General features: G+C 28.5%; 8 protein-coding genes across 24 annotated transcripts; 3 read left to right on the top strand and 5 right to left on the bottom strand.

Moving 5' to 3' along the window:
* The first annotated feature begins 1269 nt into the window (after positions 1-1269).
* LOC124499101 (uncharacterized) lies at positions 1270-3488 on the top strand. 4 transcript variants are annotated; one of them, XM_075735628.1, is made up of 3 exons: positions 1270-1792; positions 2147-2188; positions 2329-3488. In XM_075735628.1, the coding sequence occupies exons 1-3, from the start codon at positions 1420-1422 to the stop codon at positions 3468-3470; spliced, it is 1557 nt and encodes a 518-aa protein (XP_075591743.1). In that variant the 5' UTR covers positions 1270-1419; the 3' UTR covers positions 3471-3488. The 4 variants fall into 4 exon arrangements, with proteins under 4 accessions (XP_075591743.1, XP_075591742.1, XP_075591741.1 ...); XM_075735627.1 differs by having other exon boundaries at positions 1270-1798; XM_075735626.1 differs by having other exon boundaries at positions 1270-1801.
* A 70-nt stretch (positions 3489-3558) lies between these two features.
* LOC124499788 (ADP-ribosylation factor 1) lies at positions 3559-5851 on the bottom strand. Of its 6 annotated transcripts, none has more exons than XM_075735630.1 (6): positions 5719-5851; positions 5387-5539; positions 5121-5183; positions 4688-5053; positions 4393-4628; positions 3559-4334 (listed from the first exon to the last, which is right to left on the bottom strand). In XM_075735630.1, exons 4-6 carry the CDS (start codon positions 4833-4835, stop codon positions 4173-4175), a joined length of 546 nt encoding a protein of 181 aa, XP_075591745.1. In that variant the 5' UTR covers positions 4836-5053; positions 5121-5183; positions 5387-5539; positions 5719-5851; the 3' UTR covers positions 3559-4172. The 6 variants fall into 6 exon arrangements, with proteins under 6 accessions (XP_075591745.1, XP_046919709.1, XP_075591746.1 ...); XM_047063753.2 differs by having other exon boundaries at positions 5492-5539; XM_075735631.1 differs by having other exon boundaries at positions 5387-5491; positions 5561-5737.
* A 401-nt stretch (positions 5852-6252) lies between these two features.
* On the top strand, positions 6253-17536 carry LOC124499975 (orexin receptor type 2-like). 4 transcript variants are annotated; one of them, XM_075735618.1, is made up of 7 exons: positions 6253-6887; positions 9434-9999; positions 10075-10469; positions 10536-10646; positions 10720-10940; positions 11082-11303; positions 11383-12286. In XM_075735618.1, exons 2-7 carry the CDS (start codon positions 9626-9628, stop codon positions 11449-11451), a joined length of 1392 nt encoding a protein of 463 aa, XP_075591733.1. In that variant the 5' UTR covers positions 6253-6887; positions 9434-9625; the 3' UTR covers positions 11452-12286. The 4 variants fall into 4 exon arrangements, 3 of the variants coding, with proteins under 3 accessions (XP_075591733.1, XP_075591736.1, XP_075591734.1); XM_075735621.1 differs by lacking the exon at positions 6253-6887 and adding an exon at positions 7684-8041 and having other exon boundaries at positions 9641-9999; XM_075735619.1 differs by lacking the exon at positions 6253-6887 and adding an exon at positions 7954-8041.
* LOC124491645 (uncharacterized) lies at positions 11311-12786 on the bottom strand. Its single transcript, XM_075735623.1, has 3 exons — positions 12462-12786; positions 12354-12398; positions 11311-12286 (listed from the first exon to the last, which is right to left on the bottom strand). The coding sequence occupies exons 1-3, from the start codon at positions 12493-12495 to the stop codon at positions 12132-12134; spliced, it is 234 nt and encodes a 77-aa protein (XP_075591738.1). The 5' UTR covers positions 12496-12786; the 3' UTR covers positions 11311-12131.
* LOC124498964 (casein kinase I) lies at positions 12923-15483 on the top strand. Its single transcript, XM_047062797.2, has 3 exons — positions 12923-14173; positions 14229-14354; positions 14440-15483. Exons 1-3 carry the CDS (start codon positions 14026-14028, stop codon positions 15336-15338), a joined length of 1173 nt encoding a protein of 390 aa, XP_046918753.1. The 5' UTR covers positions 12923-14025; the 3' UTR covers positions 15339-15483.
* On the bottom strand, positions 15487-16263 carry LOC124499090 (proteasome activator complex subunit 3). The gene has a single exon (XM_075735622.1). It carries the CDS (start codon positions 16261-16263, stop codon positions 15487-15489), a length of 777 nt encoding a protein of 258 aa, XP_075591737.1.
* Positions 16232-18223, bottom strand: LOC124498963 (uncharacterized). The gene is made up of 6 exons (XM_047062796.2): positions 17588-18223; positions 17216-17496; positions 17063-17165; positions 16849-16986; positions 16681-16769; positions 16232-16574 (listed from the first exon to the last, which is right to left on the bottom strand). The coding sequence occupies exons 1-6, from the start codon at positions 17918-17920 to the stop codon at positions 16325-16327; spliced, it is 1194 nt and encodes a 397-aa protein (XP_046918752.2). The 5' UTR covers positions 17921-18223; the 3' UTR covers positions 16232-16324.
* A 138-nt stretch (positions 18224-18361) lies between these two features.
* On the bottom strand, positions 18362-23825 carry LOC124498962 (serine palmitoyltransferase 2). Of its 6 annotated transcripts, none has more exons than XM_075735612.1 (7): positions 23518-23825; positions 22424-23437; positions 20341-21066; positions 20088-20242; positions 19652-20016; positions 19005-19593; positions 18362-18944 (listed from the first exon to the last, which is right to left on the bottom strand). In XM_075735612.1, exons 2-7 carry the CDS (start codon positions 22664-22666, stop codon positions 18698-18700), a joined length of 2325 nt encoding a protein of 774 aa, XP_075591727.1. In that variant the 5' UTR covers positions 22667-23437; positions 23518-23825; the 3' UTR covers positions 18362-18697. The 6 variants fall into 6 exon arrangements, with proteins under 6 accessions (XP_075591727.1, XP_075591729.1, XP_075591728.1 ...); XM_075735614.1 differs by lacking the exon at positions 23518-23825 and adding an exon at positions 21875-22365 and having other exon boundaries at positions 22424-22530; XM_075735613.1 differs by lacking the exon at positions 23518-23825 and adding an exon at positions 22147-22365 and having other exon boundaries at positions 22424-22530.
* Between the last annotated feature and the right edge of the window lie 1590 nt (positions 23826-25415).

The following is a 25415-nucleotide window of genomic DNA, read 5'->3' as shown; positions in this document are numbered from 1 at the left end:
AATCCTTCGATTTTTATTGAATGCAAAAAGTGTCCAAATCAAGTTTCAAGGTAAATCTATGAATCATACGCGCACTATATACATTATAATTGATGTCCGAAAATAATCCAAATCAATTCATCAATCAACAACAGCAACAACAAAAAACCTGTTGATTGAAATCAAAAAAAAAAAAAAAAAAAAAGAAAGCCTAGAATTAACAGCGATGAACATGATGATTTTTTATTTTCACACAGCAGACAAAACAAAAATTGAAAAATTGAAATGAATTTTTTTTCCCATTGTAAATCAATGCAATTCATAATAATAATTATGGTCATTTTCTCTCAACAATCTAATTGACCCCAAAATTAAAAAAAAATGAAACAAACTAAAAAAAAAAAAACAGTTGATACAGACATGTACCAATTCAATCAAAAATGTTTTTGATTTTTTTTTTGATGAATTCAGAAATCATCGAAAAAAAGTGACAGTAATAATAATGATGATGGTGGTGGTGGTGGTGTCATTTCCGAGAGCCAATCGAACAACAATAATCATTCAGTAGTCAAACATCTTGAAATTCGATTCAAACAAAAATAAAAAAAAAATTTCAAGGTCTAATTTTGTCAACACGTGTCAACGTGTGTTTTCATTCCAATAATAGGCTTTGAAACTAAATTAGCGTTTTTTGGACATTGGACAAAGATGAAAAAAAATGCTTTGACCTAAAATTGTCAAATAAAAAAAAAATTTCATTTTTTTTTCGCTGATAAATTAGCTACAATTTGCATTGACATTATGATGATGATCATTGTTTTAAACGTTACAAATTAATAATTAAATGATCTATTATGGCCATATCATGAATTATTATTAGTTAATGGTCATCATAATGATGATGATGATGATGATGATAATTGAAATCATATTTTGACAACACTTATTCTTTGGTTTCAATTTTTTTCTCTTCTTATCTTTGTTTTCTCATCATCATCATCATCATCAATCGGTCAAACACATTTGCATTATGTACATGTTATACATTTTCATATATTCAAATTATCATCATCATAAAATGGATTTGCGAAACAATTTTCAGCAGACACATGATTCAATGATTGAAGAAGAGAAATTTGAAATGAATGAATGGAATAGAATTGAATCACATATGCAAATTATCATAAAAATATACACGTGAAACACACGTTAATGATGACAAGTGTGTGTATTGAGAGAGTTTAGATGTTTTGAAGAGGAAAAAAACAAAAAAAAATTTCTGCCTATATAAATATACATCCAAATCTTGTTCTTACGTTTTTTTCATTCATTCATTCATTCAATGATTCCAATGGTGATTCTCTGTGTTTGTTTTTAATTTTTTTTTTCTATTCATCACCATAAATGATACACACTATTAATTGATTGATTTGGATCAACATGGAGAGGTTTTCAATTATTCAATCATCAATCAAATTATTGATTATTTTCATTACCTTTTCATCATCGATTGTGGCCATTAATGGCGATAAAAGTGTCCATAATAATAATAACAATAACAATAACAAAAATGATTTAAAAACACAAGAATCATTCGATTCATTTACAACCGGTGCATTAGGTCCATTACTTCATGATAATCATCATCATCATCATCATCATCATGACGATCAACATTTAGATAATCATAATAATAATGATTATGGTATACCATCAAGCTATGATGATCTTTATAAATATGGAGGTATTGTTAGCAGTGGTGGCGGTGGCGGTAGTAATGATAAAAATATTCTCGGACATTATGGCGATGGTGGTGGTGGTGGTGGTATGTGTATTTTTAAATTTTTTTTTTTACACTTTGATGATGATGTTATTGTTGATAACGATGGAAATCTAAATTTAAATACAAAGATGATGATTAGATTAGATTATTCAAGCAAATAAACAAAAAAAAAAAGTTTACGAAATTCAAATCACGTGAAAATTTTTTTTTCTTTAAAATTTTCAAAATAAAAATCTAATTATCTTGTCGCTGTTATTGTTGTTGTTGTTGTTGTTAACGAAAAAAAAAATAATTAATTTGTTGAAAAATTATCAACAACAACAACAACAACAAATTATTTGATCTAATCTTTCTCTCTCTCTTTTTTACATTTAATCTATCTAGGTTATAAAAACTATTATGGTGACACTGAACATTTGGATCAAGGTTAGTCGTTTTGTTTGTTAATTTGTTAATTTCGTATCCATATATATGAATAGAACGTGCAAGTGGTCATTTATTATTCAACTATAGTAAACATAACAAACAAACAAAACTTTAACTCTTACCTTGTTTTCTTGCCACAGGTTTAAATAAATATAATGGTCATCATAAACGGGATAAATATGGTGGTAAAAGTGGTAATCATAAAGATTATAATGATCATCATGTTTATACACGTAATCGTGGCTATGGTTATGAAAAACATTATATGTATGATAAAGAATATTCTACGGGAAAATCCACCGGAACAAAACAAGGACATCATTCATATTATGGTGATCATGATCATGGTTCAAAATCGACAATAGATTTACATAAAAATTATGATAGTAAAAAATTCGGTAAATCGATAGTGGATGAACCACATGTGGATGATTCGAATTATGACCAATATAGCAGTAGTGGTGCACATGGTCACGGTCATGGTCATCATGGTCTTGGATCATTGGATCATTTGAATAAAATGAATCTATTGAACCATAAAAAAGAATTATTGAGAAAACATCTTGATCATGAACATCATCATCATCATGGTCATAATCATCATCCACCATCGATACATCAAACATATTCTAAATTACATGATTACATACCAACTGCTAATATCGTGGAACATCATCATCATCATGGTGTTGGTAGTGGTGGTGGTGGTGTGAACAGTTATTCACATTTAACGACACCATTTCTCGGTACAACATATGGATCATTATTATCACCAAATTCTCATCAATCATATGACCATTCGATGGATTATATACCACAACATCAATATGCAACAAGCTATTTTGACAGCGACAGTAGTAATCATCCGGATGATTTGGGCCTTTATCTATCAAGTAGTAGTAATAGCAATGTAAAAAAATTAAAAAATAATAATTCCACTACCAATGCATTAATTAATACGGATACGGAAGGTGAAAGTATTAATACATTATTACCTAATGATAGTAGTGGCAATGATGGTGATGGATCCAGATCAACATCATCATCATTGATGATAATGAGAAATAATAATGGTAAAATAATCAATATGGCACCATTAATATCGACACGATTATCATCATCAACATCCATGGAACCAATTGAAATGATGATGATTAAATCACCACAATCACCACGTGGCGTAACTGTTGCCGAAAGTTTTGCACGCATACAGAATGCTGTACATGCAACACCACCGGTTATTGCGACATCACATCTTTATCAACCAACTATTAAGCTTTAAAAAAACCAAAAACAAAAATTCAATCATTCACTACACACTCGAACATGCACAGAAACAGTAAAATATTTCTAAATGAAAGAGAAAAGAATTTGTTTTTTTTATAAAATAAAAATCTATATTTAAAAAAAAAAGAAAGAAAAATCAAATTTATTGTGTCGGTGTCAGTGTGGTTGGGTGGATGGATGTTGTGTTTGTGTGTGTGTGTGTGGTTGATCCCAAATGGTTTGTTTTTTGTTTTTTTCTTGTTCAATTTTTTTTTTGCATCGTGGATCATAAAGTGGTGTGTATGTTGGTTGATTGAATGAAATATTCCATCGGTTTTCTTTTCAGGAGAAATCTGATGAATTGTGTGTGTGTGTGTGTGTGTGTGTGTATGAAGGAAATCAATATATTTAGGTAATAATTAATAATTATAATAATGAAATGTATACGTTGATAATCCAAGAATTGATGGCTATTTGGATGTTGTTTGTATCTGATTCTGGATTGATTGATTGATTGATCGTGAAACACACACATTCATATTATTATTATTGTGTTGTATAGGTTTTTTTCTGTCGTTTTTTTTTGTTATTGTTAAATCATTCAATCAATCAATCGATTATTATTAATATTTATAAAATCAAAATGAAACATTTTAAAGAATAGAATAATAGAGAGAGAGAGAGAGAGAGAAAGAGGAGAAAAAATGATGAAAATGCTTCATTTCTGATATTTAAGCTGATTGGAAAGCCAATCCAATCCTTCGTAAAGACCATCACCAGTTGTAGCACATGTTGCTTGAATGTACCAATTTCTATTACGCAATGAATGAAGACCAAGTTTATCGGTAATTTCGGCGGCACTCATTGCATTGGGCAAATCCTGATTTTTTTTGTTGAAGAATTAGAGATCAGTTATATATGACTTCAAATATACTTACTTGTTTGTTTGCAAAGATCAATAGTACAGCATCACGTAGTTCATCTTCAGCCAACATACGCATCAATTCTTCACGTGCTTCACCAACACGTTCACGATCATTACTATCGACCACAAAAATAAGGCCCTGTGTATTTTGAAAATAATGCCTCCATAATGGACGAATCTTGTCCTGTCCACCAACATCCCAAACGGTGAAGCTAATGTTTTTATATTCAACCGTTTCAACATTGAATCCTATATATATGAATTATGATTATGAAAATGATGATTATTCAACCGAAAAAAAAACATACCGATAGTTGGAATTGTAGTCACTATTTCACCAAGTTTAAGCTTATACAAAATGGTTGTTTTACCGGCTGCATCTAAACCGACCATTAAAATTCGCATCTCTTTTTTGCCAAAAAGGCCTTTGAATAGATTGGCGAAAACGTTTCCCATTTTTTTTGTTTTGTTTTAATTTGAAACAAATTACAATTCAATGATTTAAAATTTGAACTAATTTGAATTATAAAAAGATGAGCACCATCAACAAAAAAACAAAAGAAAACACGACTATTCTTTTTTTGTTGTTATTGTTGACGATGGAGGATGATGAATGATTGGAAAATGGCGAATCAAATTTATATTCACAAAATCAGAATAAAAATTCGGAATGACTAAAAAAAAACACCAATATCAATTAATTAGAATGGACAGGAAAAAAATGATGCATTGATAAGATACCTGTAAAGTTTTATATATTGTTGTTGCTGCTAAGTGTTCGAATCTGATGGGCGTGTGTAGAATCTAATTAATAAACGAAAAAAAATGATAATTAATTTAACGTGTTTGTAATCAAATTGATTTGTTGTAAGGGGCCAATACAAAATCAAAATGGATTCCTCCTCCTACTCTCTTCACACGAGCGTGTTTATAATAAAAAAAATAATTCGATCATCAACTACTCATAACACACACACACACACACAAACGCCAAAACCAATACATACAGATGGAATATAAGCTCCAGAAATATATCTGAAAACTTAAATCAATCAATCAGTTTATATAATTAATCTAATGATTGAGAAATAGAATGAAAAAATAGGACGAACCTGTAAAAAGAAAAAGAAAAATTGTTGATGAATAGATGAGCCAAACGACTAAACAGCGTGATAATTTACGGTACAAAATATGATAAAATGATGACCGATGTTTTGAATTATTATGATGAATAAAATTGGATTTGAAAAATTCCAATTTTTATTCAATCAAAATAATAATAATGCAAAAAAAAAATTAATAATTTTCGAACAAAAAATCAACCAAAAAAAAAACATACAATTGCCGTTGTCGACTTTACGATGATGATGGTGATTTCCACGTCAGATTTTGTAGTACAATTGTGATAAAAACACAGTGGAGCTACTGCCGCTGCTGCTGCTGCTGCTGCTATTGGCAGAAACCAATGAAATTCACCACAAAAAAAAATTGACCGAACCAACAATAAAATACAAATGATGATGAGTAGTAAGAAAAAAAAAACATAGTAGCATAGATTAAAGATAGGAAAACTTTCATACCCATCATACATATTTTCAGCCGGTGATTCACAAACACACACACATTTATGAATGTTTCCTTACTTTTCTAATCTATGCTACTACCACATACATTGGCGGTGTCGAAAAAAAAAACCTTTATATATATGTGATTCATTCATATAAAACGTTTCAATTTTCAAACATTTCAATTTCGTTCGATAAACACTAGATGATGACACAATTGATGAGAGGGATTTATGTGATTTTTGATGATTTTTTTACATTTTGTTTTTGTGTTTTAATTTGATTTTCATCATTTCATTCTGGCCAAATACCATGTGTTTGTTCAATGTTAATGTGAAATAATAAATCCAACAACATGTGAGATGATTAGATGAGAGATAATGTTACAGTTGTTTTTTTCTACATAGAAATTCGTTTTAATCTGATTCCAGTAAATTGACCCAAATGTTTTTTTTTTTTGTTTCGGCCATCAAATGTTGTTACAGTGGAAAGGATTTTTTTTTAGATTTCGTTAATTTTTCCATGTAAAGAAACATTCGAAAAAAAAATTTAATGACAAAGAAACACGATCTGTGTGTGTGTGTGTGTGTGTGTGTGTGTGTTATTCAGGATTGAAAATCACTGTTACTTTTTTTGTGGAGAAAAAAAACATTGACAGCTTGCTTGTGATTGTCATTCATGTATTTTTTTGACAATTCAACAACGACAACAATCATCACATGTATCGAGAATTCCTGTTGGAATTCACATTTTTGTTTTTATTTTAGTAATGCAAATTTTTCAAATCAAATTCAAATTCAAATTCAGGAAAAAAATGTTTCCAGATGTAATATCATAAACCTACACTAAAACAGATTGAAGATATTGTTATCGTTCATTTCAACAAATCAATATAAAAATCGATTGGAAACAAGACAAAAAAAAATTTCTCTGCAATACCCAGGTAAGTGAAAAATAAATGCAAATGTATTGTATATTTGTTTCTTTTCGATTTTCACAAATGTCAATCAATTATAAATTCATTTTATTATTCAAATCGAATTCACAATTTCTTTTGAATTGATCTTTTTTTTTATTTCTAAATAATCATTTATGCTAATAACAAATCTAATGGGTCGTGTGTGTGTGTGTGTGTGTGTGTGCAGAATCTAAAACCCAAATTCTTTTCCAAATAAAAAGAAAAGTAAATGGTGAATTTCATGTGAATCAAAAACAATGTTTGTACCAGAAATTGTTTTTTTTTTCATTAGAAAACTATAACAATTTCATTGGAAAAAAACAAAAACAAAAAAAAAGATGTGAAATTCACCTCTATTACAGTGAAAAAAAATTCAATCAATTCAATTTGATATTTGTTTTTGAATCGATCAGCAGGTTAATGTTATGATTGATTTAATTGAATACACGACACACACACGCACATGATAATCACATTCCAGAAATGGGCAAATTTTTTCTCTTTTTTTTTTACCACAAAATTGATTGAGTTTGCGTCAATGAAAAAAAAAAAAAATTCTTTCATCCCATTCAATATCGTCATAGAATATTCGAAAATGGGGCAATAATAAAGAAAAAATTCTTATCATCGTTAACATTATCGAATATGCGCACGTGCAATAACATTTTACATGATATGATGATGGTCACAGAATATGAATGGCGCGGACCAAAAAACTGTTTTTTTTTCCATTTCATATCGATGGAATTTGCCTGTGTGTGTGTGTGTGTGTTTTTTTGTCAGTTTTCCATAAATGAAACACAATTTTTAGTCAATTATTAACCAAATTACCACATTGACAAAAAAAAACCACACGATTTTGTTTATTGTTTACGAAAAAAAATGTGCCTTTCTCTCTTGTTTCATGTGTTTGTTTGTTTTGATTTAAAAATTTTAAAAAAATTTCTTGTTTGTTTGTTTGTTTGTTGAAACTTGAACTTTGTTGTTGTTGTTGTTTGAACTTGAAATTTTTTCATCCTTTTCCACTTATTTTTTCTCAATCATCAATCAAATTAAATACAGTATATACATACTTGATCATGAGAATAATAATTCACACCTGCTGTGCTCCAAAAAAAAAATAAATCTTGTTATTGCTGGTAATTAATTATTAATTATATTATTATATGATTATGATGAAAACTGTCGAGTGCAGAAATTTTGTTTTTTTTTATTCATCATCCAAATTCAATCACAAGACGATTCCTTTGATTAAACCCTTTGATTACCATAATAAAATGATCAACCAAGTTGGCATATATCTCGAAATGAAAAGCAGAATGGTTGTGTGAAATTGTATGTGAAAAAAGGAAATTATGCTAAATCATCATTATCGTCATAATTTTTTTTCTGATGGTGAAAATGTTGGAAATTTTCTCATTTCCTGTCATATATTTTGTATGATGTTTCTACGTTTATTTATAAATATTTAAGAAAAATGGTGAAAAAAATACAGACAAGTTTAGGCTCTGAAAATTTCCATTCATTCATTTATTAACTTTCTGGTTTTGATATTGAATTCTGTTGAATTAAGATTGAAATGCAGAAATTAAAAAAATGTTAGCTTTACCGTCGAAAATTATTCCAGTCTCTGGCAAAAAGAGAAAAAAATTTTTGAAATTATTATTTATATATGTTCCACTATTGAGATTTTTTAAATTGTTTTGGAATGTTTTGTTTGTTTTTTGTTTTGTATTTTGTTTTCAATTTATTCCACAAGGAAATGCCTGAAATGTAATGTGAATTTATTGTTGTTTTTTGTTTTTTTTTTGTTTTTGTTTTTGTTTTTTTTTTTGCTCTCTCAAACAAAACACATAGACAAAGGTCATTATTATTCAGACGGTACGCAATCATTTCGTAATCCAATTGATGACATTTTCAACATTTAAAAATCAAAATAAATGGATTAATTTTTGATCATCATCATCATCATCATCAATTTTTTTTGCCTAACCATTTTTAGTTGAAAATTGAATTCGAAAATTTAATGCTTTTTTTCTGGAGTTTTTTTCCGTTTTTCATTGTGAAAAATGCAATTTCGTTTATCGTATTGTTATCTTTTTTTTTCATTCGAAATTTTTTTTTCTTTTGGATATGTTCAATATTCTCAATAATAGTGATTGAAAGTTGTTGAGAAAAATAAATAAGATGATGATGATGATGATTATATGATTGTGAACTGTCTATGTGTGTCTTTTAGGAATATTCTTAGCCGGAAGAATATTCTACATAAAGTTGATGTGGTAACATCTGGAAATTTTTTTTTCTTTTTGTTGTTTTGTTTCGTTTGAATATGGTAGCTAGAGAAATGCATGAAAAACTTACTTACAGCCATCGATATTATTCGAATGATTTTTTTTTTGCAATCTAACATACGATTTGTATATATGAATTTATTGTTTTTCCCATATCGATGGAATCGATTGTTGTTTGTTTCGATTAGTTTGATGATGATGATGATGATTTTTTGATTTGCAATTTTTTTTTTCTAGCTCATATCGATGAATGAATAATGAAATCATCTCTTTTGCAATCAATCAACAATCGTTTAGCTGATTATCAATTCAATTTTTTTTCGTCCTCTTCTTCGCTAACGATTCGTTTGAATTTCTCAGGAAAATTGTTTCAACTGTATTAATGATCATTGATTCTTTGCATATGATGTGAATTATTAATAATCAATTATGGATCATACACAGAATACAAATAATAATAATAATAAAACGAGCGAAAAATCATTGGAAGCATTAGATGAATCATATCAAATATTTTTGATAATTTTATATTCATTCACTGCTTGTTTTGCATTCATATCGAATCTATTGACAATAATTGTCATGTGGAAAGGAAAACGTTGTACACGTGATCTACGAAAATTTCTAATCAACCTGTCCATTGCTGATTTATTGATGGCAATGTTTACTATACCATTTACATATACATATTATATGTTTGGCCATTGGATATTTGTCCCATCAATGTGTTCAATTGTTAATTTTGCTCAATTAACAACAATCACTGTCAGTATTTATACATTGGTTGCCATCGCTATTGATCGGTAAGACTTTTTTTTGTCATCATCATCATCATCATCATCATTTTTTCTGCGATTTTGTTTCCAATTCTATTCTAGTTATATGGCCATAATGCATCCATTGAAAAAATCAAAATCATGGTTCAAACGTCATCGTACATTGATTGTCATTTTAATTTGGTTATCCGGATTATTATTAGGTTTATTACAATTTTTTGCTTCAGAAACAAAAACATTTATACATAATCAACGTGAATATATATCATGCGATGAACGTTGGAAACCAGAATCAATGGAAGGTAAACTTTATACGGCGTTTATATTTGCAACAACATTTGCATTGCCAATGTTAGCACTTTGTATTATTTATACGGCAATGGGTTGGAAATTATTTCGTTATCGTGGACCTGAACAGCAGCAGCAGCAAAAATTTTGTTTGGACAAAAATTTTGATAAGAAAACAACATGTACTACTACTATGAGAAAAGCAGCCGGTAAGAATTCCATGAATGAAATTCTGGTGTATTGATAAGATTTTTTTTTCATGATCATGTTTCCAGTGTTGACAAATAAATTGAATAATAATGCTAATGATGATGATGATGATGATGTAAATCTAGAATCTGAATCAATAATTATCAAGATTTCTGAAACAAATGTTCCTGAAATTAGTAAGTCATTTTAACAATGTGTTTGTTTACACCACATTGTAATTGATTTTGTTTGTTTGTTTCATTTATATAGAAAAATTAGCAACAACAAAACAACAAGCAGATGATCATTTTGTTTGTCTAAAATTATCATTATTGAATCATCGAAAAAAATCATCATCATCATCATCATATTATCATCGACATCATTCAAAATGTTTTAATTGTAATGGTAGTATTTCAAGTTTTATGATTGATCATAACACTACTACTAATCAACGTTCATCAAAATTGATCAATATTCGTCGTCATAAGGTATATGTTATATTTTCAATTAAAATTCACATTACCCAAATGTGAAAATATCAATTTCGTTGAACAAGATAGCCTCCATCTAATCAAATTTTTGTTCATTAAAAATAATGATGATGATCACAAATTTTTTCCCCCATATAGGTACTAAAAATGCTCATAATCATTATCATGGTGTTTACCGTTTGTTGGCTACCAATACAATTGTTCAATATATTGATATATTTTAAAACAAATTTTCTTCACGTTGATTCAGAATTCAAATACTATGCATTTGTTGGTAGCTACTTTTTTTGCCATTGGATATCGATGGCACATAGTTTTATGAATCCAATTATTTATTCATTTATGAGTAAAAATTTTAGGGTATGTATTTTATTTTCATGATAATGATGTTTTATTTCCATTTTTTTTTTTTTTTTGATCCAACTAACCAAAAAAATAGTCAGATATGAAAATGATATTCTCAAATGTGTGCCATAATAGTAATAATAATAATTCCATGAATAAATAAAAAGAAGAAGCAAAATGAAATTAATCAATCAACACCAGCATCAGCAAAACATGGATTCATCAAGTATATGCAAAAAGGTTCGTATTGAATGAATTGATTGGTTGACCCCAATAATTAATCTTGACAAATTTTACTGTTGACATTGAACCATTGTTGTTGTTGTTGTTGTTTTGTATATTTAAATTGGAAAAATTTTGAATGTCAAAAACATGTGTGTGTGTGTGTGTGCGTGTTAATTTAATTTAAATTTTTTTTTCTCTTCTCTTGATCTTGGAATTTAAATATGATATTTATGTGTGTATATGTTTTATACGGAATTTTTTTCAATTGAATGATTTTTTTTGTCGCTCCATTATTATTGTCGTTTAATGGGAATTTTTTTTGTTCGTTTTTCAATATATTTGATTAACAGGGTGTGGTGTGGCTTGTTGATGATGGATTCGAGAATTTGTTTGGTTTTAGTTGATTTTTTGTTTTTTGTTTTTGAATTGGAAAATTAATTTATAAATTTCATGACAGACAAAAAAAGGGTGTTTGTTTTAGTATTGGTGAGAAAAAAAAACGTTCGGTTGTCGATATATCACAAACGGTGTTTATGTGAATGTGAGGAATTTTGATGACAAAAAAAAAAATTTAGATTTTCACATCACTCAATGTTTTTGTCATTGTTGTTGTTGTTTTCAACCAATACAGCGGCAATCTTTATTGAATAAACCTTGACATACACCATCTTTGAAGCCATTTTCTCGACAATGTTTACGACATAATGAATTTATTGGACAATTAAAATCACCAGCCAAAGGTGATTCCGGTAGTAGTGAGTCGTAGTTGGTTTCTGATAATATTTTGAAATAAAAAAAATGATTAGCAAAAAAAACAAAAAAAAATTTCCAATCAATTACCAGGAATTGGTTTGGCCGTCGTCGATTCGATGATCATCATTGTGGCTATAAAATAGAAATAGAAAATGGACATTGAATTTATTTGAAAATTTTCAATTTTTTGTTTACCCAAAAATAATCCTAGACAGGCGATTAATTTCATCGTGTGATGTGTGCGCGCGATCAATGATGAACATGAAACAGCAACCAGTCAGTGATCAAATGACAAACAAAACAATCAAAACGGTTGTTTTTATTATTTATTTTTCGCTAAATTGATTAATTATCAAAAGTACAAAACATTGAGTGGTTATTTTAATGATGATTTCCAATATTGAATCAAATCAGATGAAATTTATAGATTATTGATAGGCAACACACTTTGGAAGGGAAAAAAAAGCACTTTTGTTTTCTATTACACACACACACATACACTGCTAAAAAAGCAATCCAGTAAGTAAAAAAAAACTAATCAAAGAAAGAAAAAACAAGTTTTTTTTGATCCTCTTATTATCGATAATTTGTTTAACGAAATAACGACAGCAGCAACAGCAGCAGATTGATTTGTATCGAAAATTACATTTTTTTTTATTCTCCAATAACAAAAACCAAGTCAGGTAATGATGATGTAATCGAATTAATAATTTTGAAATGTTGACTTTTGTTTGATTCTTGTAATTGAGTGGTTGATTTGTTTTGTTTTTTTTTTTTTTTTTTTTGGAGATCGGAAGTTGTTAGAGTTTCTATTTTCTTTTCTTTTTTTCTTGTTTCCTATTTTTGATTACACCATAATCATTTGAATGATTTTTGGGTTCATTTTGAAAGAATCACAATCATCTCATTGCATTCGATTCGATGATGATCGTGATTTTTTCGGTAATTTTTTCGTCTTGAAACAATGATCCAAATAGCCAAAATAATAAAGAAGTACTGATGCAAATATGAATGCAATTAATATGCCACCAATTATGCCAACAATTGGCAATGAATTAAGTGATGGACCAATTTTGGCCGTAAAACGAGGTTCAGATGTTTGTGTTTTATATTGCAAACGATCATCAAGCACAGTCATGGCTTGTTTTTTTTTATTACTTGAAAATTGTGTTGAACAAAAGAAAAAAAATCAGTGTTCTTAGTGTGTTATGTATATAGCATATTTAAGCTTGAAAATTTAATTTTATCGAAAATTTAATGAATTGGAATTTTCGGACTGGAAAACAATCAAACACTCTATATGGTGTTGAAATATGAACAAAACACATATGACCAATGTGGTGTTTTTTCCCCACTGTTTTATATATTCAAATGATGAAAATTCAATCAATAATCATGAATGGAAAAATGTAGCATTTTGTTCGATTTATAATTATCATCAAAAAAGAAAATGAGAAAATATGGAAACCATGGAAACATGTTTACCATTATTTTTGACGATAATAAATTCCGGACAATAAAAATTGTGTGTCTGTATGTGTGTGTGTGCAATTCATCCATACACACACATCATCATAGGATTAAAATGAAGATTTCTAGTCAGACACTAATTCATCTAAACCCGGTCATAAAAATAGATTAGAAAATGATCATTTTAAGATTTAATCATGTTTTCTGGATGCCTAAGATTTTTTTTTCCTCTTTTGATTTTCCAAATCATTGTGAAAGTCGTTTGTTTTAAAAATTGTCTAAAACGTTGATGAAAATGAGTGAAAAATCACCAACAACATCAACATCGAATTCATTGAATCAATTTACATTCAATGAATCGTCAACATTTCCGTTGGAAGGTGCAGAAATTAAAGATTCACCATTTATATTGATACAAGGTCTTTCAATCGCTGCTGGTAAGTTTTTAGATTTTTTTTTAGTAAATTTTAATCATCAAATGTATTAAAATAGGAAGTTTTGGTCAAGTATATCTAACACGTAATGTAAAAACAAATGAAATTTGTGCCACAAAATTAGTCCGGAAAGATAATCCAAATGCAAAACTTCGAAAAGAATATGATTGGTATCGTATCCTGGGTAAGTGGTGGTGGTTTATCGTTTTATGCCAAAACTAGACTGATCTGATTGTTGAGTTTTGTTTTTCCATTTGTTTATAAACCAGGACCATTACCTGGACTGCCAAAAATATATCATTTTGGTGAATGCGGACCATATGATGCTATGGTTATGGAATTATTAGGACCAAATCTTGAAGAATTAATGGTGACAAATAATTCACGTTTAAATCTACGTACAACAACACAGATTGCCATTATGATATTGGAAATAATTCGTTCTGTGCATTCGAAAAAAATTATTTTCTGCAATGTTAAACCGGAAAATTTCTGCCTTGGACGTCCAGCCACTCCTAAAGCAAATCAGGTTCATATGGTTGGTCTTATTAATGCCAAGTTATTTGAAACAGCCGATTCGAAACATATACCGAAAATTTCAACAAATAATAATGAACCGAAAAAATTCGGTGTATATGGTACACCACGTTATATGAGCCTACATGCACATAAAGGTAAAGAATTAAGTCGTCGTGATGATCTTGAATCCATTGGTTATATGTTATTGTATTTTGTACATGGTAAGCTACCATGGCAAGGACTTCCGGTGAATAATTCTAGCAATACAGGCAATAATGATAAATATGAAAATATTTTCATTACAAAAAAAATGATACATCTCGATGAACTGTGTGCCAATCTACCACCAGAATATTATCATTATATGCTTTATGTACGTAGTTTGAAATTTGCACAAGAACCAAATTATCGTTATTTGATTACAATGTTTACCAAATTATTATATCGTATCAATATGGATCAATCACGGCTGGTATCACCATTAACCAATGATTTGGCAGCAATTACAATGGATGAACAATCATCATTGAATAATAAAAATGAATCCAACAATAATAAAAATAAAAATCATCAAACTACAATCGATTCATCATCATCATCATCACGAAAACAAGTTTCATTCAAAATTGATCATGAAACATTAGATTGAAAATCAGCAAAAAAAATTACCAATTTTTGTCAAACTTGATTTTTTGTTTACATTTTTTTTTTAATAATCAAGATGATGAAATGCAGTTTTGACTTAATTAGATTAAAAATTTTTTCTATTTTGTTTTGTTCGATATATACAATATTAATTAATCCCTTGGTTGAATTAATTTTTGTAAATTTTTTTCCACAAAATCATTGATACCAGCATAGAAATGATAAAGTTGATTGATTGTCGAACACAACGTGTACATTGTATCGCGTTCAATTTCATTATGAGCTATTTGATAATCAATCAATTGTGGATTGAGCATACAATAATTTAATGATGATCGTCGTCTTGAATAATAGGATTCAAGTGTTAATAATTGTCCCCAACAAGAATGATAAACATCGGCCACATAATACATTGCTTTCGTTTGTACAAGTACGCCGAAATTATGGCCATCCTGTATTTTAGGTGATAAAATTTCTAATACAAAATTTATCTTGGAAGTTAGATCGATTAAATCGATTATGTATGGTTTCAGCTGTTCGATCAATTGATTGATTTTTTTATTTGTTTCGATCATCATCATCATTTGGCCATCATGACGATCATTATTCGATTGGAAATGAAATAAATATGGTTTATTTTCACCATTTTGAATACAATTTCTTTGTTGTTCACCATCAATATCGATATTACAACATTGTTTAATAATCAATCGATCGACAATGTTTGTAATCCATTGCATATTTGCTGTTTTCAATGTTAAAATCGATTTCCATTCAAAGTTCTGTCGTAATTTATCAATTTCTTTGATTTTTTTAGGAAATTCATTCAGTACAATGGACAAAACTTTTGCTGTCATTTGTTCACATAGTTCATCCACTTCATTTGTATTCTTTTCAACGTTCATTTTATTTTTATTTTTATTTTTCATCAAAAATCAAAAATTATGATACGAAAATTATGATTTTTTATATGTAAATTTGTTAATAAAATTAGTCACTATGCGTGTGCACAGTACCAGACCAACATTGACGAAGAAATTGAATAAATTCTTCTGGATTCTGGCGATAACGATCCACTTCAATTTGTTCCCAATTTTCATTTGATGATGAGGATGTCATTTCAGCAATAGATTTGCCAAATGCTTGCCTTAAAATTAAATCCAGTAATTCATTTTCTTTACAAACATCATTTGAATTTGTTCCAATAATTGCTGATAGATTACTATTGACAATATCAATACTAGAATTGTGTTGAATACAAAAGAAAAACGAAAAAAATGATCAGAATCATTCAAACATTTCAATCACCCTGAAGAAAAACAATCAAATCTTCTGGTGATGGTTACCTTTCCATTCCAATCAAATGTGTATCTATCCGTTTTTCATGTAATGAATATCTAAGCGCCAATCTAGTTAATGGTATCGATCCATTTGCCTATGGCAAAGAGTGAACAATAAAAAAAAATGAAATGAAATGAAATACTGAAAATGACTGATGATGAATGGCTGATTACCATACAAATTTCTCTTGCACGTTGACAACGATCACGAATCTTTTTCGATGCTGGATGCCATTCTGGAATGGTTGAATTATCATTACCTAATAAACCCATGCCGAATATTGCTGCATTTATGATTCCAATATTTTTCGACTATGTAAATCATTTAGTAGTAGTAGTAGTAGTGATTTTTTTTTTGTTTGTGAGTAAAAATGTAACTATTGCTTACTTTGAAATAATCCAAATAATTGACAAATTCATTGTCCCAAAGTGAATGACGACAATAGCTAAGAATGATGTCAATTTTTACCGAACTTTTTTCGACAATTTCTCTGTAAAAAAAATTTTTTTCAATAACTAAAGTTATCATTCTAATACATACCTAAGCAATGATAATGGATAGCCCGAAATGCCGATATAACGAATTTTTCCAGCCAAACGTAACCGTTCTAATTCGGGTAATGTTTCCCGTAACAATAGTTCCAATGGACAAAATTCAACATCATGAACATGTACGATATCCACATAGTTTACATTTAATTTTTTCAAACTTTTGTCAATTGATTTTCGAATAGCATCTCGGCTATAATCAAAATTGCAATCCGAATGTCGTCCAATTTTGGTCGATAAATAATATGCTTGACGTGGAACTTTTTTCAATGCCTTTTTTTTGAAAGAAAAGTGATCAAAAAAAAACAGAAAATGTTATGACAATTGAAAGAAAAATCAAATTTCAATTTTTTTTTTCGGTTACCTGACCGACAATAATTTCGGACAATCCCATTCCATAGAATGGTGATGTATCCACTAGATTAATACCGAGACGTATTGCCTGACAAATTGCATCAATAACTTTTGGCGATATATTAGAAATTTCAATTTGATTATTACCACCATCATCATCATCATCATCATTATTATTAATATTTATACCACGTCCAACATGTGCTGCACCAAAACTTATTAATGAAACAAACATATCAGTATGGCCAAGACGATTATATTGGATTTTTTTGATTGATTCAAGATTGGACCATTCTTTCACATAAGTGGATGGTGTTGGTGATGATGAAATTATGGAATTCATTTTGTTTTGTAATCATATATACACTTTTGTTTACACACCAATGAATACCACAAACCAAATACAGATTTGATTCAATGATGACAATCAGCTGATTTTTTTTTCTCCTTGAAATTATCATCACCATCATCATCAAATTTATCGATTACATCAATGCACAACAACAGCAATGGAAAGAATTTTTAAAAATAAAATAAAATTTTTTTTATTTTCTGAAAAGGACAATAATAATTGAAATACCTAACAAGTAAAAAGACAGATTTTTTTTCCACAAAAAAAAATATATATGGAAACATTGTGAACATCTGAATTGATTGGAATTATTTTTTAAGTAAAAAATAATAATATTTACGTGAATGAAAAAAAAGAAACCTTCTAACAAATTAGTGTGAGTGTATTCGGGCGGTGTTATTAGTAACAAATTATCATCATCTACAATTATAATAATAATATATAAATAAAACCAGTGTAATTTATATGTATATTTTTGATTGATTCGAATAAAAAATGGTTGTTTTCTCTTGATGATTTTACAATATTTATATATTTGGTTGACTAAAATTAAATTTTTTTTTTCGTCTGGAATGAATTATGAATAGTGAGAGAATCAGAAAGTTCAGAGGTTAATTTTGAAGATTATTTGGTCTCCGTTTGTTTTTTTTTTTTTTTTTTTTTTTTTTTGATTCGTTTTGTAGCAACCATCATCATCATCATCGTTATTTATCACAGAGACAGACTACCAGATATATAATTTTTTTTTTTTTGAGGAAAAAAAATAACCTAATCATCATTGCCATCATAATTATGAAATTCTTCATCATCATCCTTATCGTCAACAGTTTCAGTTGAATATTTGATATTAATCTTATCGCCAATTTCATTCATTACATTCAATGAACGATCTAACATATCTTTGGTATGGGCAGCTGATATACAGAATCGAACTCTTCCAGTGGTCAATGATGTGGCAGGATAACCAGCACCGATAAATCCAAGACCTTTATCATGGGCCATACGGATTACGGCTCTATTAATGAATAGAATTTAATTGGAAAAGAAAACATTTCAATGATTATATAAAACTTACGCAATTTTTGAACAAAAACAAAGCAATAACGGTACGACAGGTGAATCATCATGACCATAAATAATAAAACCCATTTGACGTAATTTTTTACGAAAATATCGAGAATTGTGTGCTAATTTTTGTATACGTTTTCTTCCATCATCAGTACCATCTTCACCTGACAATGATCGTATTACACAGCTAATTTGCATTGCAATCGGTGCCGACATTGGATTAGCATAATAATGGCTAAATGAATTGATTCGTATTAGATCAACAAGATCCCGACGACCGGCTACATAACCACCGGCAGCACCAAAACTTTTTGTAAATGTTCCCATCAATATGTCAACATCATTTGGATCGCATCCAAAATAATCGATTACACCACGTGCATTGGGTCCAAGTGCACCGATTGAATGTGCTTCATCCAGATAAATATAGCATTTATATTGTTTTTTGATTCGTATTAATTCAGGCAGATTTACAATTGTTCCTTCCATTGAATATATTCCTTCAACAATAATAATAATCTTTTTCCATGGTTCACCAGTCTTTGGTTGTCCATCAACAATATATCTACGAATTTTACGTTCTAAATCTTTCATATCTGTTAACGAATAACAAAAATTATTTGCTTGTTATTTTTTGTCAAATAATATACTCACTATTATGTTTAAATATACGTATAGTGGCACCCGAAAGACGACAACCCAAAATTAGTGATGCATGATTATTAGAATCACTCATAATTAGGCATCCTTGGCTAACAAAACATTGTATATTAGTTGAATTTGTTGCAAAACCCATTCCAAATACAACACATGATTCGACACCTAAAAATCTAGCCACCAATTGTTCTAGTTGTTTAACATGTTCATTATGACCAAATTCATTGCGTGTCGAACAAATACCAACACCATCATCTCTAATTGTTTTGACAACTTTTTCATGTATTGGTCCACTATTTTCAGCATAGCCAAGATAATTATATGATCCCATATTTATTACACGATATTTTGTCCCAGGAAATCTGGAAATACAAAAAAAAATTCCATCATCTATAAATTGGTCATGTAAAAAACCATTGACATTTACACATACTCAAATGTCCAATTTTCATCCGATGAATGGCGATCAACAACATCGATTTCAGCACCGGGTACACTTGCAATTGGTCGATTCCATGCATCACGTATACGACGATAAATATTACGGGTATAAAATGATTCAAAACTTTTATATAAAGATGTATATCCCTTGTTTGATTAAAGAAAATAATAATATATAATATAATATATAAATATAAACAAAACCAGAAAATTAAATAAATAACCAATGGCAACAATAAACTTACCTCACGATCACGTTCAACGGCCGATAAATTTTTTTCCAATCCAGTTTTACGCATAAAATCACGAAGATAACCAAATATAATTAGTACAGCATAACTAACATAACAAAGGAAGGCAATATGATATGGTGGTTCTTCATAACGATTAAAACGATTATCAGGTGTTGATTTTATTTTTAATCTTGTATTAGCTGTTTTTGTCGTTGAACAATAATATGATTTTGATATTGATATTTGTTTATTGTAGCTATTTTTTTCATTTGAATAATTTTTTAAAATGCTATTTTTCTTTGTTTCAACAGTTGAATAATTATTATTATATTTTTTGATTGAAGACAATTGCAATTCAGGGCAGTGTTCTTGTTCCGTATCACTATCATCATTAACAATAGGCTGTAGATAATCTTTATGGTGATGATGGTGATTGTTACCAATGAATCCGTTTATACCATTTGGTCGTTTGCTATCATCATCATCATCATTATTGTCGTTGTAATGGATTGCATTGGAAATTTTTCCATTTTTATAATGATGGAAACCATTCATTGGGCCATTTAATTGACCATTTAAATAATCTTGATCTATTGATGACTTATTCGTATGTTTTATATTATGATAATGATGATGATAGCCATTCAAATGATTTGATTTCATCATCATTGTTGATGTTTTTAAATTATCCATTTCCATATCATCACCATTCAATCGATTTCGATTGTCATTGGGAAACTATGGATATAAAGAAAAAATGAAATTTTGTCATTTTTAAAAATGTTGATATAATGATATTGAAGAATTTTCAGGAGATTTCCTAGAATTTTCCGATCTGAGAACAACTTGAAAGTATACTGGATAAAATAAAGTTTTGACAAAGGATAATGATTGAAAAATTGACAAAGTACAAGAAGATGTTCTAAATGTCAAAAAAAACACTATGAAACAACGACAAACAAATAAATACTACTAATCAACTAGAAAACCAATATTTAGACACATGTTTAACAAAAAAAAGATCAATTGATTGATCATTGGTTTTTTTTTAAATTTAAAAACAAAATAATTTGTTTCCGTAACATTTCCCTAATCTAACAAATAATGGATTTTTTATTGTCTCATTCATCATCATCATCATCATTGAAAATGTCCGGAAGAGAAAATGAACAAAAAAAAAAGATTAAAATGGTATGGCAAATGAATTTAATATATATGTGTTGAACAATAAAAAATTTCCTTAAAGTTTTATTGTTGTTGTTGTTGTTTTTTTTCACCAGGAAATAGGCCATTTATCATCATTAAAAAAAGTGACCATTTAAAAAGTTTACATAAAAATATATTACAACTATTACCCATGTGAATATTTGCACTTTTCTATCTCAAATCTGATATATTGTTAGTTTACTATTAAATAAAAAAAAAATTTAAAATGACACAACTATGATGAAATGAAAAAAAAAATTTCAAATCACAATTCATATTTTGGTTGTTTTTTCGATATATATAAATCAAAACTCGCATGAAATTAAAAGTAAACACATACAATGGATAAATAAACAAATATTTCACAATTTGGTATCAAATGACGATGAAAAATCACATACACACGCACAGAAACGATGATGATGATGATGATGATAATCAAGAAAAAAAATTATAATTCAAACAAAAAAAAATAAATAAAGAATGAAAATGACTTTTCAGTTTTTTCTCTCTTTTTTTCGATGAATAAATAAATATATAAATTTCATACTAAAAGTACAATCATCATGCAAGGACTCATTATTAGATTTTTATATAAATTTCTTTTCTCACCGAGAAAAAAAAACCAAACCCAAAGCAATATTTTTTAGTAATAATAAACCATGATGATGATGATGATGATGATGATTGTAAAAAAAAGGATGGCGGGTAACCAAGTCAACACAAATAATGATGAATGATTGAATAACAAAAAAAAATGCTAAACTTTCTCTCTCTCTCTCACACACACACGAACGTAAATAGATAATATATGAAGCAGACCAAAATGTACTAAAAAAAAAATACCAAATCGAGTAATTTAAAGTAAAGAAAAAAAAGAGAAACTTACCTTATCATTGCTATTATTGTTGATAAATTTAGCTAAATTATTGTGATGAGAAATTGGAATGATTTTTCCATTGGAATGTTTATGATTGTAAGGTTGATCGTAATCATCATCATCATTATTGTCGTTGAAATGATTCATAATCAAATTAGTTTTTGTTGGAATTTGTACTGATTCAGTCATTCGATTATCATTTTCATTCAATGAAATTGATTGATCAAACAAGATTTCATTATTTGGTCCCATTATTATTATTGAGATAGTGTATTTATAAAATGTTTTTTGAATGATCTGGTTTTTTTTCTTCTTCAATGTTTATTTATTCTAGGTTTTGGTCGATCGATTTTGTTCAGGTTGATTGATTGGATCATCAATGAGAATATATATTGGCTTTTGTTCGTTCGTTTGTTTTTTTTTATTTATATTTTTTTCATATTTTCATCGATTTGATTGATCGATACAAGAAATTTTGATGATGATGATGATTTGGATTCACAACCTTAAAAAAGGATGATAATTGAGAGAATTTGTTTTGTCAATTTTGAATTGGAAAAAAATAGACACAATGTCAATGTAGTTTGATATGATAATAGTGTCTTATATTTGTGGCTTCAATATCATCGTGTTTGACATTTGTTTTTTTTTGTTGAAATTGGCGAAAATCAGTAAATTTTTTTCTTCTAATCATCACGATGATTGATTATTTATTGCACACGACATGTTGTTTTTTTTCAATAACAATTATCTCTTGAAAATGTGCCCGCTATATAATAATAGTAATAATAATAATGATCTTGCGATATTGAGTATCGTCGATTGATATAATTATTTAATCAATATGATATTGAAAACATGATTATGGTGATTATGACACAACAACATATTCAATGACTAATACAGATGAATGGAATGATGATGATAAGGATGACAATAATATGGTTGAACAACAATAATAATAACAACAGAATCACAGTAACAATTCAATGATGATGATGATGATTAATCCAATTTCAATCTCTATAAATAGAACAAATAAAACAAAAATAAAAAATTTTAACATATTCAATTTGGTTATAAAAACAACACAATTAACGAACCAATTTTTTTTTATCTATTCTTGTCATCATCATCATCATCATTATTATTATGTATGATGATAATTGGCCACGCGGTTGCGTTACTGATGATAATATGAAGATGTGATGTTTCTTCTTCTTCTTATCCTTGTGTGTTTGTCTCGACGACGGCAACGGCGACGATGATGATGTGTGTGTGTGTTATTGTGAATAGCCGAAACCGCGAGTATTATATGCAATAAAAAAAAAATAAAGCGAGCTTAAAAATAAAAAGTTACCGCCGTCGTCGTCGTCGTTATTGTTGAAATGATATCGGCCGCTCCCACACATACACAAAACACACGCATGTATACAACAAACAACTTCTACCACAAAAAAAATTTTTTTTTTTCGATGATGATGCACTCACGCAAATCATACCACAGAAAAATAAAAGCAGTGGTACAGCGCTAAAGTAAAGGAAAAATGCCATCGACGCTCAGCATCCTCGCACGTAATGAATTATACTTATAAAGTTACAATTATGAACTTGGAATGTGTAAACGAAATTTCGACTGTATCTCTTTATGAATAGTCATCGATTTTATGAACAGGACAAAATTAAATTTTTTGAATTTAAATAAAGACATCGGTTGAAAAATTGAAAAATTTTTCTAAGTCCAAGTCATTTTCAATAAAATTTTCAAAAAATTTTCTAAGTCCAAATCATTGTTAAAAAATTTTCTAATCCAAATCATTTTCAATAAAATTTTCAAAAAATTTTCTAAGTCCAAATCATTTTCAATAAAATTTTCAAAAAATTTTCTAAGTCCAAATCATTTTCAATAAAATTTTCAAAAAATTTTCTAAGTCCAAATCATTTTCAATAAAATTCGATTTTTTTCATTTTTTCATACAATGAAATTTATACGTGGAAAATTGTTAAAAAATTCGATTTTTTTCATTTTTTCATACAATGAAATTTATACGTGGAAAATAAATTTTATTGTATCAGCTTGTTAAATTGATTTCTGATTAATCATTGTATTTTTCATTTTGCATTTTTATTAATCAATTCATCCAATTCATCAAATTTTAATTAATTTCAATTTCAATATTATTATTAATAAATAATTTGAAACATAATTGTAAGTTGTAATTCTTTAGCGATTGACACGCTCAATGTTTTATTCCTTTCGTATTGAATTTTTTTCCAGTTTTTGGAAAAATGGACAAATTGTCAAATAATGACAAGCGATACATTCGCGAAAATTTGGTCAAAATAAGCGAACAGATTCTTTGCAAGAAGCCAAGAGCGCAAATAATCGCCGCTTATTCTCGGCTAATTCAAAGAATGTGGGGAATTGCCGAGAAAAATGAAACAATTTGTTTTGAGGTGTGTTGCAATATTGAAAAAAAATTTAATTGTTGTATTGAAATATTGTATTTTGAATTATACTATTGTCTAAAAAGCTTGATATTGATTCTTGGGAACGAATCAATAATCACATGACATCAATTTCAAATACAGAGATGCCGGAGTTTCATTTAATGAAACTGAAACAAGATCTGGAACGGGCTAATTGTTTGAAAACAAATTCAAAACCAGTAAGTTACGACTAAAATACGTAATTCAAACAAAATTGTGTAAATTTTTTCGATAATCGTATTGTAGACGGCACAAAAACGAAAATTCGATCCCAGCCATGAACTGGTTATTGAATGCAAGAAATTGCGAAAGGGGATCATTGAATCGGCCAATTGTTCTGAACATGGCACATTTTTCGCCAATTACAATGATCTATATTATCATTTATGTGATCACCATCCGTAAGTGTAAATGTAGACAATTTATTTATATAATTTTTCATTACATCTTGTCTACGATGCTCTAGAGAATCATTCGTTGGTCCATCAAATGAAGATCACGATGTTCTTGT

The sequence above is a fragment of the Dermatophagoides farinae genome, chromosome 2 (genome assembly GCF_024713945.1).
Source record: "Dermatophagoides farinae isolate YC_2012a chromosome 2, ASM2471394v1, whole genome shotgun sequence".
Classification (NCBI taxonomy): Eukaryota; Metazoa; Arthropoda; class Arachnida; order Sarcoptiformes; family Pyroglyphidae; genus Dermatophagoides; species Dermatophagoides farinae.
This window is presented reverse-complemented; position numbering and strand designations above follow the sequence as displayed.

Coding starts and splice junctions, on each gene's coding strand:
- LOC124499101 (XM_047062965.2), top strand. CDS start 1,420: ATGGAGAGGTTTTCAATTATTCAATCATCAATCAAATTATTGATTATT. Junction 1,805..2,146: donor CGATGGTGGTGGTGGTGGTG/GTATGTGTATTT, acceptor TAATCTATCTAG/GTTATAAAAACTATTATGGT. Junction 2,189..2,328: donor CACTGAACATTTGGATCAAG/GTTAGTCGTTTT, acceptor TTCTTGCCACAG/GTTTAAATAAATATAATGGT.
- LOC124499788 (XM_075735630.1), bottom strand. CDS start 4,835: ATGGGAAACGTTTTCGCCAATCTATTCAAAGGCCTTTTTGGCAAAAAA. Junction 4,629..4,687: donor GACTACAATTCCAACTATCG/GTATGTTTTTTT, acceptor TCATATATATAG/GATTCAATGTTGAAACGGTT. Junction 4,335..4,392: donor TGATCTTTGCAAACAAACAA/GTAAGTATATTT, acceptor AAAAAAAATCAG/GATTTGCCCAATGCAATGAG.
- LOC124499975 (XM_075735618.1), top strand. CDS start 9,626: ATGGATCATACACAGAATACAAATAATAATAATAATAAAACGAGCGAA. Junction 10,470..10,535: donor TACTATGAGAAAAGCAGCCG/GTAAGAATTCCA, acceptor TCATGTTTCCAG/TGTTGACAAATAAATTGAAT. Junction 10,941..11,081: donor TCAATATTCGTCGTCATAAG/GTATATGTTATA, acceptor TCCCCCATATAG/GTACTAAAAATGCTCATAAT.
- LOC124491645 (XM_075735623.1), bottom strand. CDS start 12,495: ATGAAATTAATCGCCTGTCTAGGATTATTTTTGG. Junction 12,399..12,461: donor CTGTCTAGGATTATTTTTGG/GTAAACAAAAAA, acceptor TCTATTTTATAG/CCACAATGATGATCATCGAA. Junction 12,287..12,353: donor GACGGCCAAACCAATTCCTG/GTAATTGATTGG, acceptor AAATATTATCAG/AAACCAACTACGACTCACTA.
- LOC124498964 (XM_047062797.2), top strand. CDS start 14,026: ATGAAAATGAGTGAAAAATCACCAACAACATCAACATCGAATTCATTG. Junction 14,174..14,228: donor AGGTCTTTCAATCGCTGCTG/GTAAGTTTTTAG, acceptor GTATTAAAATAG/GAAGTTTTGGTCAAGTATAT. Junction 14,355..14,439: donor TGATTGGTATCGTATCCTGG/GTAAGTGGTGGT, acceptor TTTATAAACCAG/GACCATTACCTGGACTGCCA.
- LOC124499090 (XM_075735622.1), bottom strand. CDS start 16,263: ATGAAAAATAAAAATAAAAATAAAATGAACGTTGAAAAGAATACAAAT.
- LOC124498963 (XM_047062796.2), bottom strand. CDS start 17,920: ATGAATTCCATAATTTCATCATCACCAACACCATCCACTTATGTGAAA. Junction 17,166..17,215: donor TATCCATTATCATTGCTTAG/GTATGTATTAGA, acceptor TTTTTTTTACAG/AGAAATTGTCGAAAAAAGTT. Junction 16,575..16,680: donor CATTTGATTGGAATGGAAAG/GTAACCATCACC, acceptor ACACAATTCTAG/TATTGATATTGTCAATAGTA.
- LOC124498962 (XM_075735612.1), bottom strand. CDS start 22,666: ATGGGACCAAATAATGAAATCTTGTTTGATCAATCAATTTCATTGAAT. Junction 20,243..20,340: donor CCGTTGAACGTGATCGTGAG/GTAAGTTTATTG, acceptor TAATCAAACAAG/GGATATACATCTTTATATAA. Junction 19,594..19,651: donor ACGTATATTTAAACATAATA/GTGAGTATATTA, acceptor ATTCGTTAACAG/ATATGAAAGATTTAGAACGT.